This window comes from Prionailurus bengalensis, chromosome A1, assembly GCF_016509475.1.
Source record: "Prionailurus bengalensis isolate Pbe53 chromosome A1, Fcat_Pben_1.1_paternal_pri, whole genome shotgun sequence".
Taxonomy (NCBI): domain Eukaryota; kingdom Metazoa; phylum Chordata; class Mammalia; order Carnivora; family Felidae; genus Prionailurus; species Prionailurus bengalensis.
Window position 1 is genome coordinate 208,776,728 of NC_057343.1, and position 17,803 is coordinate 208,794,530.

Sequence of the window (17,803 nt, forward strand, 5' to 3'; positions counted from 1 at the left end):
AACCCTACCATCCATTTTAATCTTATTGGTAGAGGTCAATTAAATGACTTACCAATGGTGATATGGAAATTGACTCTAAAAGCTTCTTTAGATTAGGAACCTTGTTTAGTGTTTGGAATCCCATAGGAGTGGCTTTTTCCTGAAGGCTATAGTAGATACAAGATTCTTTGAATTACTTTTCCAAACTTGCTGACTGTATTTCATGATTCCTAAGGTAGATTTCTAGATGTGTTTATGGAAGGGGGACCAGTGAATGGTGATGACTCATGATTCCAACAGGCGTAATTATGGTTACATTTACTTGGATTTATATATATAATTCATGAAACAAAACCTTCCTCACCTGCTTAGACTTTATAAGCAAGAGTCTGATATTAAGTGGTCGGGTTTTTTTATTGCGATTGGAACTTCTGTGCTCATCGATCTGTGCAGTGAATGGACCGCATATAGATACTTCAATACATTAGAATCATTTGTTGTTTGATGTATTTGTTTCAATTGTGCAGCAATTAAAATCCCAAATCTGTTTCATTTAGCATGACTTAATATGCTACCTAGAATATTTCCATCCTTCAGTTTAATTTTAAAATGCATTTATTTATTGTCACATACTTTTCCTCTTTCACTGAAGGTTTTCATTTCTTTTCATTTTCTTTTTTTTTTTTTAATATAATTTATTGTGAAAGTAGCTAACATACAGTGTATACTGTGTGCTCTTGGCTTCGGGAGTAGATTCCCATGATTCATCGCTTACATACAACACCCAGTGGTCATCCCAACAAGTGCCCTCCTGAATGCTTATTCGGTCTAGTATCATTTCCCGAAAGATGAGAGAGCAAGGAGAGTGTGAACTTTGGCTCAAGGATACTTGTGAATTTTTGTCATCTTTACTCACTCTGCAGCAGCTTCTTAGAGTTTTTGTGTATAAACACACAGTTTTGAAGTCTAACTATTTCAGAACCTTTTTTTGGATCCTGCCTCCTAAATTTTCAGCACTTGAGTAGTACTCGTATATCACCTCAAGAAGCAAGAAGAACAGTTGGTAGATTCCCCCTTCTCCCTGTACACCAGAACCTGAAATAACCTAGGCAATTCTTCTCTGTTAACCTATCTGACTTGGTCAGCAACCAAAAAGTAGGAGGATTCCCCTGGCTTTTTAGATAGCCTTCTGGAACTTTGTAACCTTTGGTGTGTAGAGCAATGGTACGAGGAGGGGAGAGGGCTCGTTATCAGGTTGCTAGTTCTATGTAACCCTGAAATTTGGCAAATAAATAGAAAATCTCTTTATTTTTTAAGCGATTCTTTCTTCCTTCCTATTTAAAAGCAAACCAGGGGCGCCTGGGTGGCGCAGTCGGTTAAGCGTCCAACTTCAGCCAGGTCACGATCTCGCGGTCCGTGAGTTTGAGCCCCGCGTCAGGCTCTGGGCTGATGGCTCAGAGCCTGGAGCCTGCTTCCGATTCTGTGTCTCCCTCTTTCTCTGCCCCTCCCCCGTTCATGCTCTGTCTCTCTCTGTCCCAAAAATAAATAAACGTTGAAAAAAATAAATTAATTAAATAAATAAAAAAAAGCAAACCAAGTCTTTTTTCTAAGAGAAATCAGCTAAGTTGTGAAGAACCATCCATAAAGTGATAATTGATATATCAAGCACACGGATAACAGTAAACAAAAAGTGGTTTCAAAATATATATATATATATATATATATATATATATATATATTCATTCTAGGGACGCCTGGGTGACTCAGTTAAGTATCCAACTTCGGCTCTAGGTCACAATCTCACGGTTTCTGGGTTCGAGCCCCACAACGGGCTCTGCGCTGACAGCTCAGAGCCTGGAGCCTGCTTCAGATTCTGCGTCTCCCTCTCTCTCTCTCTCTCTCTCTGCTACTCCCCAGCTTGTGCTTTGCCTCTCTCTCTCTCTCTCAAAAAAATAACTAAACATTAAAAAAAATTAAAAATATAAAAATATATATTCTTAACCATGAGGGTTAGCAGGGCCACCATCATTCTTAGAAATGAAGCTCAGCTGCCCTGTTGACTGTGGATATCTTGCCCAACTGGAGGAGATCATATCAGATGTGGAAATGTGAGCCATTCGCAAGTGTCTCATGGAAGGTTAATGCCAACTCTACGGGGAGACTGGACACTAAAACAAAGGACATATTCTACTGAAAAGACCACCTAGAACCCAGAGATAACATATTAGGTTAAGATAACTTAAACTGATCTTGTGTTGTGTCTACATAACTAGAAGGACTTTTTGTCATGGTTTTGGTCTCTGTGTAGACACAGAAAAAGAAGTTCTGCCTGTCCATATTCAATTCCTACACACACGGCAGTTTTACTCTTCTGTGCTGATGTTATAAGGCAGCTGGAGTCTCTCTCTTTTAAACTCTTCAAAACACAGCTTGTCTCTGAAACATGAGTTGCAGAAAGGTACAGAAACACTCAAGCAATGGCTTTGAGGATTATATAAATGTGGGCCTCTGCCTGGAAAGGAAAACCACATTGGGATTTAATATAATTCAGCCAGGCTATTAAAGAAGAAACCAAATATCAGGCAATGTTTCTTGCACTGGTTTTTGGAAGAGGAAAAGTTTAAGATTACCTGCTTGCTTTTAAAGTGCTCTGCTGTCGTACAGCATAAAATAATTCTACTAGTGTATGTGGCTTTTCGTTCGTACTTGTGTTGAAAATGCAGATGGCTCTAAATAACATGCTTTCTTTAACTCTTCTAACAGCCACGTAGACTTTCAAGATGACTATTGCAATGGACTGGAGTAGAAAGTGGACTGTGTGTCACAATTAAGATTTATATGTACACGTATCATAAGGGGAAGGGCCCAAATGAATACACTATTGTGGCCTAAAGTCCACATGCTAGATATATTGCACACCAACTTTGACTTAATTCAGGATTATTTCATATGGGAACAAGAAAGCACTACTTGATATTGTGTGTTCAAAGACGCAAACTAAGATTCTTTTATATGATTTAGTTTAAAACGAGTGTGGAGCTAGAAAGAGGAGTTCGTTTGGGGAGCTACCCTAGCCTGGGAAGAATAGGCATGAAAAGAGTGAAATATTTGCTGGTCAGTTTGAGTGAGTATATATGTCTGAGGAGAGACTGTTGGAGAAAGTATGAATAGTGTCAGTGTATTGGCTTAGGAATCAAATGGTGCCCTGATTCATTAGCTTTTTGACTACCTTTTCCTGCAAGGGTCAAGCATAATATCCGTTATACATTTAAATGCCAAATTCAAAGTAAAATCCATAGGTTTGCTGTGCTTTTGTACCAGTTCCATAATGCTTCTCCTCAAATCACCAGCCCAAAGGCCCTGCAATAGAAAATCTAGAGGCTTCCATGTTAGTAGTGCTGTTTCTTTTTAATTGAAAACCCTAAAATTGTTCACATAAATTGCTCATTCTTTAGAACACTCTCTTACCTTGGATTTAGGATGAGAGGAAAACAGAATGAAATACTGTATCCTACTTTACTATTTAATAGTACACAGTAGAATTCTCCTAAATTCAAATTTTAAAACTGACTTACTCTATTCGCCCATTCCAGTCATCTATCAACACTTCAGCTTTTAAAAACCTTATTCCTTCCACATGCTTTTTTTTGGCATACTTTCTGGTTACCATCACTTAACTAGAAAAGGCAAGCTGTGCAAAGGCCCCTTTCTGTCACTGTCACTGCAGCATGGCGCCCCCTACCTTACGACAGCACCTTGGTGCAGGCTCCTGTGCCACCACTAAAATATGCTGGGTTTTCTCCACTAAGGCAAGCGCGTGGTGATGGAAGCAGGTGCTGCCATCGCTGGCCCTGCAGTAGTGTCTCAGCACGAGTGGGTGGGGGGAGTGCTCACAAGAATCCCATCACGTCCCACACAGCTCTTTCTGCATTCCCACCAGCCACTGTACCAGTGAGGCTGCCCAAAGTACGAAAGTATCTTCTTGACTGGGTTAGATGGGAACCCGTACATTTCAGCCCAGGTCTTTAGTGTAGACCTCTTACTGAATACCCACTCCTCGGCCATAAAGAATTTCCCCTTAATTCCTACCCCTTACTCTCCCCACACATACACATCCGCCCCATGTTGACTACTTCAGTCCGTTGGCCATTTCCCAGAAATGTCTTGGCTTGCCATACAAATTTACCCACCAGATTGCCAGTTACCTTCAAGCCTAAAGCACAGGTGTATGGCCCTCCCACCCCACAAAGAGCCATATTGTTCTCTCTCCCAAAACAATGAATTCCTAATAGCCTTTCCTCAGAATTATTGGGAATCACTCATAGCTTATTCCATAGTGACTTGTTATCTTTCTAATAGAGCAGCAGCTAGTAAGGCAGTCCATGACGGTACTTAGTATTATAAACTGACTCAAGGATGCAGTCATGACCTTGCCAGTCTCTCTTCCCCACATGGCTCTTGAGGTGTAAATACAAATGGAACAATAGAAGATAAGAAAACAAAAAGGGGGATCAGGTCCTAGTAACCTCCATATGCAGAGCTCTGATAAATCTGGGTTGAAGTACACTGTTCACTAGACTAGAAACCCCCCATTCTCTTTTCCATGTCAAGGTGTGTCTGCTGCATTGCACTGCCCAGCTCACCCGAGATATACAGAGCACACGTACCATGGCTGGTTGAGCCACATCCAGATAGTCACTGGTGTCAGGGGTACCATGGCAGAGCATACCCTAAATGATCCAATGCCACAATGTAAACTAATTACAGAAATATGATCTTCAAACCTCCAAAGTTTCAATGTCACTTCGTCCCTTTGTAGAAGTGAATTAAAGGATAAAATCGGATTCCCGTTTCTCTTCTCTGTTCAGTCTAAGCTAGAGGAGGTCATGTTCAAGAACTAGTGTGGAATGATCAGCTGGGATGTTAAAGTTGAGATGGGTATGCACTCTAATGTCAATTAATCCATCTCCAAGCTTCATTTGTCCAAGGGCACAGGAATTCCACAGGGTCAAAAGGTCGCAAGGATATTCAACACCAGATTCTTTCTTAGAGTCTGAACAAATGTAAAGAGAAGTTCTAGACTCAGTGCTCTGTGCGTGTCTTTGTTCATGCAAACATACTAACTTACGCCCAGCTTTTCCAAAGGCAAGAGTATCTTGATTATGAATTTACATTTTCTTCTTTTTCTAACTCTAGAGCATTAAGCATTCCAACTGAATAGCCATTATGCTGAAATAACTGAATAATATGATTGTAAAGTTGAGCATAAACTTAATACTTCAGTTCAGCCAGTGAACAATTTCAGACATTCCTAGTGAACTGTTTGGATTGCCCAGTCTAGAGAATGGGCCCTCATCTGGATAGCATTAAGCTGTGTCTTAAGCTTAAACTCTCCTAAACACTATTATAATGACTATTTTTTAGGCTCTAGTAGAAGATATTCCTAATAAAAACTTACTTTAAAAACAAAAAAGGGTGTGGTGGGTACAAAACTTAGGAGAGGTTATAATGAGTCAAAAGTCTTGAAAGTTGCCAACTTAAGAAGTCAAACTTCCTATCAAGCTTAAAAAAAAGAAAAACATGAAAAGGCCACACACTGAATAGTAGACAATGTACTGAAATAAATCTGAATCCTTTGATCTGTGAGTTGCATCTCAAACCTAGCCAAATACTTTCTTCTAAGCAGCCAAATCAACATTAATAATCCAGTTTGACCAATTAGGACTCCAGCTACCTAGGTAAAAAAAAAAAAAAAAAAAAAAAAAGAATCCAGTGATAATATATGGTTAGATCACATAGAATCCTTTTTTGGTTTTGGTTCAGAAAATGTATGTGAAAACTTATGTTCAAACTATTCTGCTAAGCTGTCTTCCTGTTCTTTGCTTGATATATCTAAGTGGAAGTTACTCTTGGTTCAATCTGTATGTAATGGGCTTTGCACAGTCTTCAGAAACAGTTAAAAAACAAACAAACAAAAAAAACCTGACACGTATAATCTCTAGGAATAGGACAGTAGAGCCTCATACTAGGATCTAGATTTCTCCTGGTACCAGCTCTACCCCAACCAGCTACTTAACTATAGACAATTTATACATTCTTTCTTGACCTCAGTTCCCTAATTTTTAATAATGAAAGGGTATGACCAAATTATTCCCTAGGTTTCTTCCAGCTGAAAATCTAACCACCTGGTATTTCTTTAAGGAGACATAGGATCATGGAAGTAGATGATGGGACCTCAAGCTTGTCAGTACATTAGAATTATCTGGAAACCTTTAAAATATATGGGTGCCTGTGTCTCCTTCCCCAGAGATTTGGATTTAATCAATCCGGGAACAGCATGGACGTCCTTTTAAGAGGTCCCCAGTAAACGTTCCCCAGGTGATGTGAGGTAGACCTTCTAAACTACTAATGGGAATGATGTAGGCTTGGATTTGACTCAGCACCTCTGGTGATATGGAGTAGATTCAAAAGCCAGAGTTGAACGGGGGTGGCCCTCCCACTGACAAACTCTCTCACCTTTTCACCTAAGCCTTGCTAGTGAAGGTACTGCATCCCTCTATGGGTGTCCTTGCTGGCTGTTTACTTCTCGATCCCAGTTTTTCCAAAATTGTTTAAACACTTGCTGTGGAAAAGCAATGCTGGATACAACCGAAGACTCTGCAGGACATAGTATGTAAGATGTAGCTTTGATTTAAGCATGGCTACCATTTGCTGAGTGTGCTTTCTATACGGTAGGCACTGAGGTTTCTACATAAGTTCTTTTTAAACTTTTTTTTTTCAACGTTTTTTATTTATTTTGGGGACAGAGAGAGACAGAGCACGAACGGGGGAGGGGCAGAGAGAGAGGGAGACACAGAATCGGAAGCAGGCTCCAGGCTCTGAGCCATCAGCCCAGAGCCTGACACGGGGCTCGAACTCCCGGACCGCGAGATTGTGACCTGGCTGAAGTCGGACGCTTAACCGACTGCGCCACCCAGGCGCCCCTCTACGTAAGTTCTTACTGATTTCTTGTAACAACTCTGCAAACAATATTCCCCTCATACCTAAGTGAGTATTATTAGATAAGTTGCCTCAAGCCACAGAGCTAGAAATGGTGAAAGTGTACATAACACCCCCAAGCTGAAAGCAGCTATGCCATCACACCTCCGCCCAAAATTAGCCGTATGGGGAACTCTTGGCCTGACTTGGTTCCAAAGAGAGGGAAAAGCTCCTCGTTTCGGTATTCTTAAGTCCTACAGCGTCCTTCCCAACGGTTAAAAGCAATGAAAAAATGGTCTCGGTAAATGCATACCTCGTGTATACTTCCTCGTGTTTGGTTACTGAGGCCTCTACAGCAGTGTCAGCACTTACAAGAAAGTCTTCTAAGGACTCCTTTTCACTGTGCATCAACATACTCTCATTTCCCCAATTACACAAGCTGCAAAAACCTTAGCGTCTATTATACTGGGCCTTTGCAGAGCAGTGGAAGCCTTCCTGAAAGCATAGGAATCCAAGCAGTTAAAGGAGAAAGGCTTTACATCAAGGATCAGAAACAGCCTGACTTTGCTGTATGTTTCTGGCAACATACCTTATTCTCAAAAGGCTACTTTGAAAATAATGGTGAAGGCAGCTTGCTGCCCTCTTGGACCCCGAGATCTGCCTTAGAGGTTAATATTTCACATGTGCTGATTCAGTACCTCAGCTGAGACAGGCATAAAGTTCCAAAGGACACAGGAGCATATTTTCTGACAAGTACAAAGTACTGGATGGACACTCTAGCAAAGATGTTTATGTTTTTTTGCTCTTGACTCTTCTTAACTCTCTTTCCTGTGTCTATTTTATGTTACTCTTTCTGAAAAATTAACTGGCATGTGAAAGTCAGTGGGATTATGACTTTAAAAGCAGCTTAGGAAATACACATTAAAATCAGTATGATTTGTTTAAAAAAAAAAAAAAGATAAGAGCAACCAGCATCTATAGTAGAAAAGGGAACATAGATCATGGTTCATTTTGAGCCTAGCAATTTATTAGGGATTGATTTTGTTTTAATGAGTCCATTAACTTACCCATAAAATAGACACATTTTATTTCACAGAGCTGTCAGGCTAAATGTTTCAAGTGCTTGGTAGGTTAAATGTTTGTCCCATCCTCCTTATCACTAAAAACAGATTCTCAAACATTTGTGGAATGGGGCCATCATTAAGTAAGTCCTTAAATTACTCCTTTTACCAGCGTTTTGAGACTGACCCAAGCAAATTTCTCCCTGTCCTATATAATTAGGATAAGGTCACCCGGTGCGAGGGGGCGGGGGGGAGGCACACTTGTGTCAGGATATTTGTGCGAACCCTGGAATCATTAAGTAGTGTCATTGCTGATACCTATGCAACCCTGCTGATGGAAAGGGTAAACAAGAATAAGGAGGCACCAGCCAGACTCCTCCCTACACAAATGTATCCCTGTACCGGGCATCCCAGGGTTCTAAATACTTGCCGTCTTGCATGAATCACTTGAAAGGCTAAACAAACTAGCAGATTTTTTCTTGTGCAAGGGATATACTTGCCGTAAGATGACTCAGGCAGTCTTCTGGTATACATTTCTCAGAGCCTTCTCAGAAACTGAAAAAGATGTTGCAAGCTCCAAAAATCTCTCCTAGTCATGTGATTCTTGTGCCGTGGAAAGGGGAAGTTCTCATATTCTCTCAGGGGGGTTTGTTTGTGTTAAGTCCAGAATCCAAGTTATGTATCTTTGCTCAAATGGAAGCTAGCACAGTTTCTTTTACGACTTTCTGTTGTATTTTAGGCCTCAACAAAGACTGAAGAATACATAATAGCTTTAGATCCTCCTCTCTTCCCAGCTGTATCTTTATTCCTCTCCTCCAGCTCCTAATAAACCAAGCAGCCCCTCCCTAAGAATGAGAACCAGCTAGGTTTAGATGGAGAGCTGTTCATGTGGCTTTTTGTATATGTTTTTGAGCTTTAATTTTTAATCCCTGCTTTATGATAACACCCCTTGTGTGTGTTTCCTGATTAGTTTTGTGCTTTTTGGTCAGAAGACTTTCTGGGACTAAACCCAATGAATCAGAAGACTATGGGCTTTCTCCGTGTCCTGTATCTGCTTGTTCCCCTTTATGAAAACCTTTTACTTTGCTAGAGCTCAAAACAGAACACACAGATTAATGCAATCTAGACAATTCTGTTTTAAACAATGCCCTAGCTTGGGAAAGTAATCAAAGAAAATACTAGGGCACCTTTTGGCCCACAGATCCCTTTTCCAGCCCCAATCCTTTTCCAAAACCAATTCATTATAAAACCTGCTGGAGGTTTTATGAGAACAATGGGCAATTCTGTAACAACGTTAGAAGGATTATTATGCATTTGAGTTGAAAATGTTTAAGTTGCTTATTCTCTCCAGGGGGACCTGAGTCTAGAAGCAAGACTTCTTCCATCTACTGCTTGTCGAATGGTAGATTGGACATTCAGAAAGACTGTAATGGGGGGTTTGCTCTTTAGACCTTGGGAGAAAGGTAAATGCTTATCATTCTGGTATATGTGATACTGGATAGATGCTTTTATGAAAATATTTTCAAAAACCTCTCACATTTCTTCATGAAGGAGTTTATCTGTGAATCTTGGGGCATTGGGGCAGAGTCTACTCGGCTGATCATTTCAGGGAACATGGATACATTTTATTAATTTTTTTTAAAGTCTATTTATTTTGAGAAAGAGAGAGAGCAAGCACACGTGAGTGGCGGAGAGGCAGAGAGAGAGAGAGAGAGGAACAGAGAGAATCCTGAGAAGACTCCGTGCTGACACGGGCTCGATTTCACAAACCATGAAGTCATGACCTGAGCTGGTATAAAGAGTCCAATGTTTAACCTATGGAGCCACCCAGGCACCCAAACATGGATACATTTTAAAAATTTTTTTATGTTTATTTTTGAGAGAAAGAGAGAGACAGGGTGTGAATGGGGGAGGGGCAGAAAGGGAGGGAGACACAGAATCCGAAGCAGGCTCCAGCCTCCTGGAGCTGTCAGCACAGAGCCCCATATGGGGTTCAAACCCACAAACCTCGAGATCATGACCTGAGGGGAAGTCAGATGCTTAACCGACTGAGCCACCCAGGCGCCCCCAAACATGGATACATTTTAAATGGCATGGCCTGCAATGCAGACCTATGTTTGCATTGTTATTGTAACATTATATACCTTTTCTTCAGGGAATTTATGCTAAAAAATTTTTTCCTCCCTATTATGTTTTTCTAACTTGCCCCTTGCTCATTCCTAAACAGTGGAAGGGTATAATTAAAAGATACCAACTGCCTTTAAAACAATTCCAATGCTGTGAGAAGTTGTATTTAAATGTCTGAAAAGAGAAGTTTTTGCTATAAAACCAGGGTAGTACCTTTCACTTTAGAACCTTTCCAGGGATATCCGGTGGCTCAGTCGGTTAAGCATCTGACTTTGGCTCAGGACGTGATCTTGGTTTGTGGGTTCGAGCTCATCATCAGGTTCTGTGCAGACAGCTCAAAGCCTGGAGCCTGCTTCAGATTCTGTGTCTCCCTCTCTCTCTCTGCCCCTCCCCTGCTCACCCCTTGTCTCTTTCTCTCTCTCAAAATTAAATAAATATTATAAAAAAATTTTTAGAACCCTTCCATTTTGGCCCAGTCTGCCAACACTAGATTTGAGACCCCTTCTTGAACTGTGAGGTTGTGGCACAATCACCTTTGTGACTAAACTGCACACCACCATTCCCTCTCCCAAGCCCCTCACAGTGTTTTGTCGCACTTCTCAAATTCCTTTAAAACATTCTCATTTTAGGGGCGCCTGGGTGGCTCAGTCGGTTGGGCATCCGACTTCGGCTCAGGTCATGATCTCGCAGCTTATGAGTTCAAGCCCTGCATTGGGCTCTGTGCTGACAGCTCAGAGCCTGGAGCTTGTTTCAGAGGCCGTGTCTCCCTCTGTCTGCCCTTCCCAGCTCACTCTCTCTTTCTGTCTCCAAAATAAATAAACATTAAAAATTTAAATATTCTCACTTTAGAATAAAATTTGCCAAATTTAATAACCTAAATATTTTATTATCAGAAATAAAATCTTGCAGAAAAATACTATATTAGGCTCCAAAGATGGCCAACGAACTCTTTTACCCAGATTATTTTAAGCTGAACTGGAGGGAAAGTGGGGAGGCTTCAGGAAGAGGTCTTACCTACTGTCTTCAGGGACAAATAGGTAACTGGGATGGGCTGGATGTGGGGGAGAGGGGCGTTTGGCATATTTGAAAAGGTAAGGGATCCAAAAGCAAATAATACTCTAAAAGAAATGAGACATATGGGCTTGCTATATAAAAATGAAAACAAAGGAGATTGAAGATAAGAAGGGGCAAAATATTTAAGAGGGATCTAAGCATCTAAGTCTTTGTCCTAACAAAACAAAACAAAACAAAAGCATCTAAGTCTTTGTCCTAAATGCAAGGGGAACCACAAGACCAAGCAGGAAAGCTTCCAATGTTATTCTAAAATTTAGAACTTCATTACTTAAAAAAAAAAAAAAAAAAATCCAGATCACCCCAATAGCCATGGGGTGGAACACCCCATGGTGCTAGCCATGGACTGGAGCCATGGACTGGCCAAACACTAGCCATGGACTGGAGCACCAAGGTTGTCATGGGAGTGAAAAGTAGGGAGAGAAAAGGCTCAGAAAAAGGTAGAGGTATCTGATATATGCAATCAGACACCCCCAAAGGCTGAACAGCAAAGTAATTGGATTTGGTCAGGAGACCCATCAGCAGCTGAAGTTGAGTTTCTGAGAGTAGAGTTGAGATGAACAGTCCTTTGAGAGAAAGGGAAGAAAAAGAAGAGGGTAGGAGACTATCAAGTTGAAATGTTTAATCATGAAAGGATCACGAGATGATGACTGGAGGACTTACAGGGTCCTTATTTCTAAGATAAGATCTGAGCAACTTATAAAGGAAAGGGCCTGTCCCTGTATCTCCTTAGGTCAGAGTGTAGTCTCACCTCCTGATGTAAATATGGGCAAATATCCTCTTGAATTGGAATAAATTCTCTGAAGTTAAGGAAATAACTATCAGTTTCCTGGAATTGGAAGAGTGTGTATATGACTAGGAGATTTATCGTGTCACCAGGAGACAAATCTTGGGAACCACTGAAACCAGTCAAGGCACACAAAATAGAGGTGTATTCATTTCCTAGGGCTGCCATAGCAAAACACCAAAAATGAGGTGGCTTCAAACCACGGAAACCCATTTCCTTACAGTCCTGAGACCAGAAGCCCCAAATCAAGATGTCAGCAGGGTTTGCTTCTTCCAGAAGCTCTGAGGGAGAACGCGTTCCGTGTTTCTCTCCCGGCTTCTGGTGGACATTGGCAATCCTTGGCATTCCTGCTTTGTAGATGTGTCAATCCACTCTTTACCTCCGTACTCACATTACCTTCTCTTTTGTGTGTCTCTTTGTTTCAAATATCCCTTTGCCTTTCTCTTATAAGGACATCTGTTATGGGGTTTAGGGCCCTCCCTAAGTCCAGGATGATCCCAACTCAAGATCTTTACTTACAACTGCAAATACCTTTTCCCCGAATAAGGACAAACTCAAAGGTTCGAGGGTTAGAATTTGGAAATGTCTTTTTTAGGGGTCACTACATGTATGTAACAGCGCATCTCAGTAGCTAGTAGGAGGCTTCTCAGAGGAGATCCATTAGTGTAACATGAGAGGAACTTGGGGCCAGACATCCTGGGTTAGACCCAGGTTCTACCTCTTAGCAGTCTATAGTTGTTTTTTTTTTGTAATGTTTTTATTTATTTTTGAGAGAGAGAGAGAGAGAGAGAGAGACAGAGTGTGAGTGGGGGAGGAGCAGAGAGAGAGAGAAGGAGACCCAGAATCTGAAACAGGCTCCAGGCTCCAACCTGTCAGCACAGAGCCCGACCTGGGGCTAGAACTTGGGACCAGCGGGATCACGACGTAGGCCGAAGTCAGACGCCCAGTCGACTGAGCCACCCAGGCACCCCAGCAGCTGTATAGTTTAAAAACCCTGTGCCTTGGCTTTTCCTATCAAAATACTCATAGGGTTACTCTGAGTAACTTACTAATACCTGGCCCCCGACTAAGTCTTGAGTAAACAGGGCTTTGGGTCCTTTGCTATGTAAGACTTTAACCTGTAAAGAGATTGCCTCCCTGACTGCTTACCAGTCAGGTACCTTTGAGCAAAATTAACAATGAAATCTCCAGTTTAAATCATTCAGGTAACATTAGTCATACATAGATTTCTGTATATATATGTTTTTAAAGACTATTAAGACTATAAAGACCATTTAAAGACTCATGGAGGGAGAGATGAAGAACTGACCTTGGGGAAAACATGTTGACATTTATGAAATAAGCAAAGTGCAATTTAGGCTGATGGAGCCTCAAAAATTTTATCCTTTAGTTATCTATAAAGTAGCATGTATTTCTTTGGGTGGACTTGGTCCTTGAATTTAAAAAGCTCAAATAAATGGATGCTTTAACAACAGAATTAAGCTTTTTTGGGGTGGGAGGAATGTACCAGTCAGCGAATGGTCTTTTTTTTTTTTTTTAATTTTTTTTTTCTTTTATTTGTTTTTGAGAAAGAGCGTACAAGCAGGGAAGGGGCAGAGAGGGAAGGGGACAGAGGATCTGAAGAAGGCTCTGGGGCTAAAACTCACAAATCCCGAGATCATGACCTGAGTCGAAGTTGGATGCTCAACCAACTGAGCCACCCAGGCATCACAGTCCATGGGTGGTCTTAACACGATTACAAAACTATGAATGGCTCGGCTGTGCCTCTGGTCTTCAGTCCATGTAAGGTTAAACTTTCTCTAGCTCTCTCAGAATCTGTGTAGAAACTTTGACTCTTGGGACGTGAAAAAACCTTTAGAAACATTAGTTCACTTCCGTGTGTTTACAGTGACTCTGAGTTTTTCTGTTTTACCTACCATGATACATAGAGAAGTTTTATAAGAGCACATACCACAACTTCCTTGAGGATAATAAGGCTAAATAGTAGCATAAAAGTATTTACGCTCAATGAATTGCACAATAGACATCCCATAAATTCATTCATCCCCTGATACGTTTAAGTGTTAATGTCAAAAATGCTTGTCTTTTAAAGTATAGTGGTTAGATAGCCCTGGAAGCCATCTCCAGAATCCTAACACATAAAAAAATCTATATTTATCAAAGGGAATAAGATAAAGTTTATAACGCTATTCCTGACACTGCCTTTGCAACTAAATGGGTTTTTGAAGAACAGGATTCATTACTGTCCAATTTTAAATGCCAAAATATTTCTGTTTTGCTATGAAACCCTATTTCTGTATGTGTGACACATTTTGATCCCTACCTTTAATACTAGATTTTTATGCCAAAATTCCAATGCAAACTACTTAGGTAGGTAATCATTAAATGTTCCTAGATTGCTTTAAAAAAAAATCTAGGGGGCGCCTGGGTGGCTCAGTCGGTTAAGCGTCTGACTTCAGCTCAGGTCATGATCTCGCGGTCCATGAGTTCGGGCCCCACGTCAGGCTCTGTGCTGCCCGTTCAGAACCTGGACCCTGCTTCAGATTCTGTGTCTCCCCCTCTCTCTGCCCCTCCCCTGCTCATGCTCTGTCTCTCTCTGTCTCAAAAAAAAATAAAAGCATTAAAAAAAAATTTTTTTTTTAATCTAGTAAACACCCTCTTTCCATTTTGGAAACTACAAAGGAAACAGTCCTACCCGCTCCTCTTCAGAATTCAGTCTGTTTGTTTATTCAGAAAGAACAAAATGAGTCTGAAGAAATACACTCCTAAATCACTGGTTATAAGCCTTTTAGCACAAAGTCTGGATTTGCTGTCTTACGATCTCATTATGCCTCTAAACTCTGCCTACAGGTATCTGTAGCAGGTTATGTTCGTTTGAGACTGCGGGGATCGCCTGGTGTCACTAGCCTTCTGCTGGTGCTGGAGTTGGCCGTCTGCCTTCTTGCCATGTCTAACGAAGTAGAAACGAGCACAACTAATGGTCAGCCTGACCAACAGGCTGCACCAAAAGCACCGTCGAAGAAGGAAAAAAAGAAAGGTATGGAGCAATCCTCTTGAGGCAGCTGAAGGGAGCGCGGGTTGGCTACCTCTGAAGAAATGTGAGGCTCGGGGTAAATGAACCAAGAGCTGGCCCTTGTCTCACTTCAACCTCCGCCTCATGTCAGGTTCTCCTCAGCAGGAAGGTTGGACTTTGGCAGAGATTAGTTTGCTCCACTTAGAATAAGACCTGAGTCTGGATGGGGTGATTGCTCCAACTTGGATCTTGCTGGGGAACGTTCATAGCAGCTTGTTTGGTTGATAAACACAACTATCAATTATTCTTTGATTATCTTTCAGGAACCTGTTCACCACTTTGCTTTACTGAAGTAGCTGTTTTTCAAAAACCAAGATCTTTATTTTATTAGACCCTGTTCTCTTGACCTGAAGTACCACCAGAAAGTGCCAGAATCCTTAATCATTCATAGTTTGAGAACGTGCCCCGGTTTGTTTGCCTTTTGCTAGTATACGTTAGCTATGGGAATGAGACTGAACAGTCTTTTCAAGAAAAACAAAGAAGTTATAAAGATGAGATAATAGTCTTAATAATTTTCAAAGGAATTTACCCACAATTTTCTTCTGCTTTATTGACAGTTCAAAATGTTAACAAATAGAGAAATGGCTTATTTTTCTTTATTTTAAAAAAAGGCATTATCCTCCTTACTTCCTTTAAAGATTTTTTTTTAATTATGATGAAGGATATCCCCAAATCCCACCCCATGTATTTCCATAAATTTCCCATAATTCAGTCCATTTTGTACCTTTAAGAGTTTATTTTTTCTCCACCCCAACACCATATACAGTATCACAGAATGTGCATTTACTCAAAGGAAGTAAGAATAAAGATAGAACATTGCATAGTTGATCAACTGTAATATGACCAGTATTTGTACTACTCAGATTTGGAGATTCTGGAACATACTTGGTCATACCCTGGGGATGATATTTAAAGACATATATAAATTTTATCCTAGATAAATTTTATCCTTTCCCTCCCCCCCCTCAGGCTCTGAAAAGACAGATGAGTACCTTTTGGCCAGATTCAAAGGTGATGGTGTAAAATATAAGGCCAAGCTGATTGGCATTGATGATGTGCCCGATGCAAGAGGGGATAAAATGAGCCAAGATTCTATGATGAAACTAAAGGTAAAAGGGGAAAGCATGCTTTGTCTCCATCTTACGCAAATATCCAACAAAGGGAATTATATCAGAATTTTGTGTTTACCTATATCTCAATTATTTGAAAGAAAAACATTTCTAATCACATAGTTGATCCCGTGGTACCTCATTTTATGAGGAAACATGACTTTGTTCACATATTTTGTCTGCTGTTCTAAAGACCTGGCTTAATCAAGTATTGCGGGACTCTAGATGCCTTTTCCTTTGGGGAAATCAAGTTTTAGGTCCTGGAAGTATTCGGATAAAATTCAGGTCTCTAGGGGCACCTGGGTGGCTCAGTCACTTAAGCGTCCGACTTCGGCTCAGGTCATGATCTCGCAGTTTGTGAGTTTGAGCCCCACATCGGGCTCTGTGCTGACAGCTCAGAGCCCAGAGCCTGCTTCAGATTCTGTGTCTCCCTCTCTCGCTGCCCCTCCCCTGCTCACAGTCTGCCTCTCTCTCTCTCAAAAATAAATAAAGGTTTAAAAAATTTTTAAATATTCTAAAAATAAATAAAATTCAGGTCTCTATTTGGAAACTATGGCTCTTCAGTATTAGCCTTTGGGTTTTTTTAATTTTTAAATTCTAGTACTGTCACTATGTGAACCTAATAAATAATAATTGTTAAGTAAGACAAGACCTAGAAGTAACATCTTTGAAGGTCTAATTCAGTCTTGTGTTTACCCATGATTATTCTGAAGCTGAGAGAATTAGAAGGACTTATCCAAGTTCACGCAGCTAACTCATGATGTCCTGGCTCAGTGTCTTCTATTTCATTCTGCATCTATTCTGAAAGGTGCCTAATCCTTTCATAGATGGAAAACCAGGCTGAAAATAAAACTATCTTTTAAATGATTTAATATCCAAAGCATCATAGGGTAGTTTTAACTAGATTTTTCTTGTTTTCCCACTCTCATCAGGGAATGGCGGCAGCTGGTCGGTCTCAGGGACAACACAAACAAAGGATCTGGGTCAACATTTCCCTTTCTGGGATAAAAATAATTGATGAGAAAACTGGGGTAAGAATCCGCTTTCACTGACACCTTTCTGACCACCTTAGTCTCACAAACGATGTGACTTAACTCTCAGTTCTCTGTTTCCCTTTTCAAAATTCTGTGGGGGAAAATAATAATAATACATGTTACTTTTCTAGAGAAAACAGACAGAAAATAGGGTGGGAAGTGAGGAGTCAAGACACTTTATTTTGAAATTTATTCTCTGTAATGGATGTGAGCCTCCATAAACACAGATATAGCATAAACACAGATATGCTATAAATATCACTTCGGCATTTTTTAGACCTCAAGTACACAGAACTAGATTAACCCTACCTCCTGGTTTGTGAAGCTGTCATAGGTCTTTGCCTGGGTCTCATTTTAATGTATCGATTACCTGCAAACTTACTGGCTAACCCGAAGCTAGAATATTATCCGTAACACATCTACCTTTTCTTTCTTCTCTCTTTTCCCTTCTTCCTCACCTGCAGTTATAATCTCTCATCCTGTAGGTATAAACTTGTGCATTTACTTGTGGTTGCTGTTGTTTGACCGCATATGAAAGGTATTACTTATTTTGTTTGTTTTTCTGCCACCGTATCAAAAAACTG

At 40.6% G+C, this 17,803-nt stretch overlaps 1 protein-coding gene across 7 annotated transcripts in view; it reads left to right on the plus strand.

The window, feature by feature from the left end:
* DAB2 (DAB adaptor protein 2) overlaps nucleotides 1–17,803 on the plus strand; it is a 70,895-nt gene that overhangs the window by 33,448 nt on the left and 19,644 nt on the right. For all 7 annotated transcript variants that reach the window (XM_043599460.1, XM_043599497.1, XM_043599450.1 and 4 more), the window contains exons 2-4: nucleotides 14,854–15,040; nucleotides 16,046–16,185; nucleotides 17,118–17,216. In XM_043599460.1, coding sequence (XP_043455395.1) covers nucleotides 14,950–15,040; nucleotides 16,046–16,185; nucleotides 17,118–17,216 — 330 coding nt within the window. In that variant the 5' untranslated portion in view covers nucleotides 14,854–14,949. The remainder of the gene's footprint in view (nucleotides 1–14,853; nucleotides 15,041–16,045; nucleotides 16,186–17,117; nucleotides 17,217–17,803) is intronic.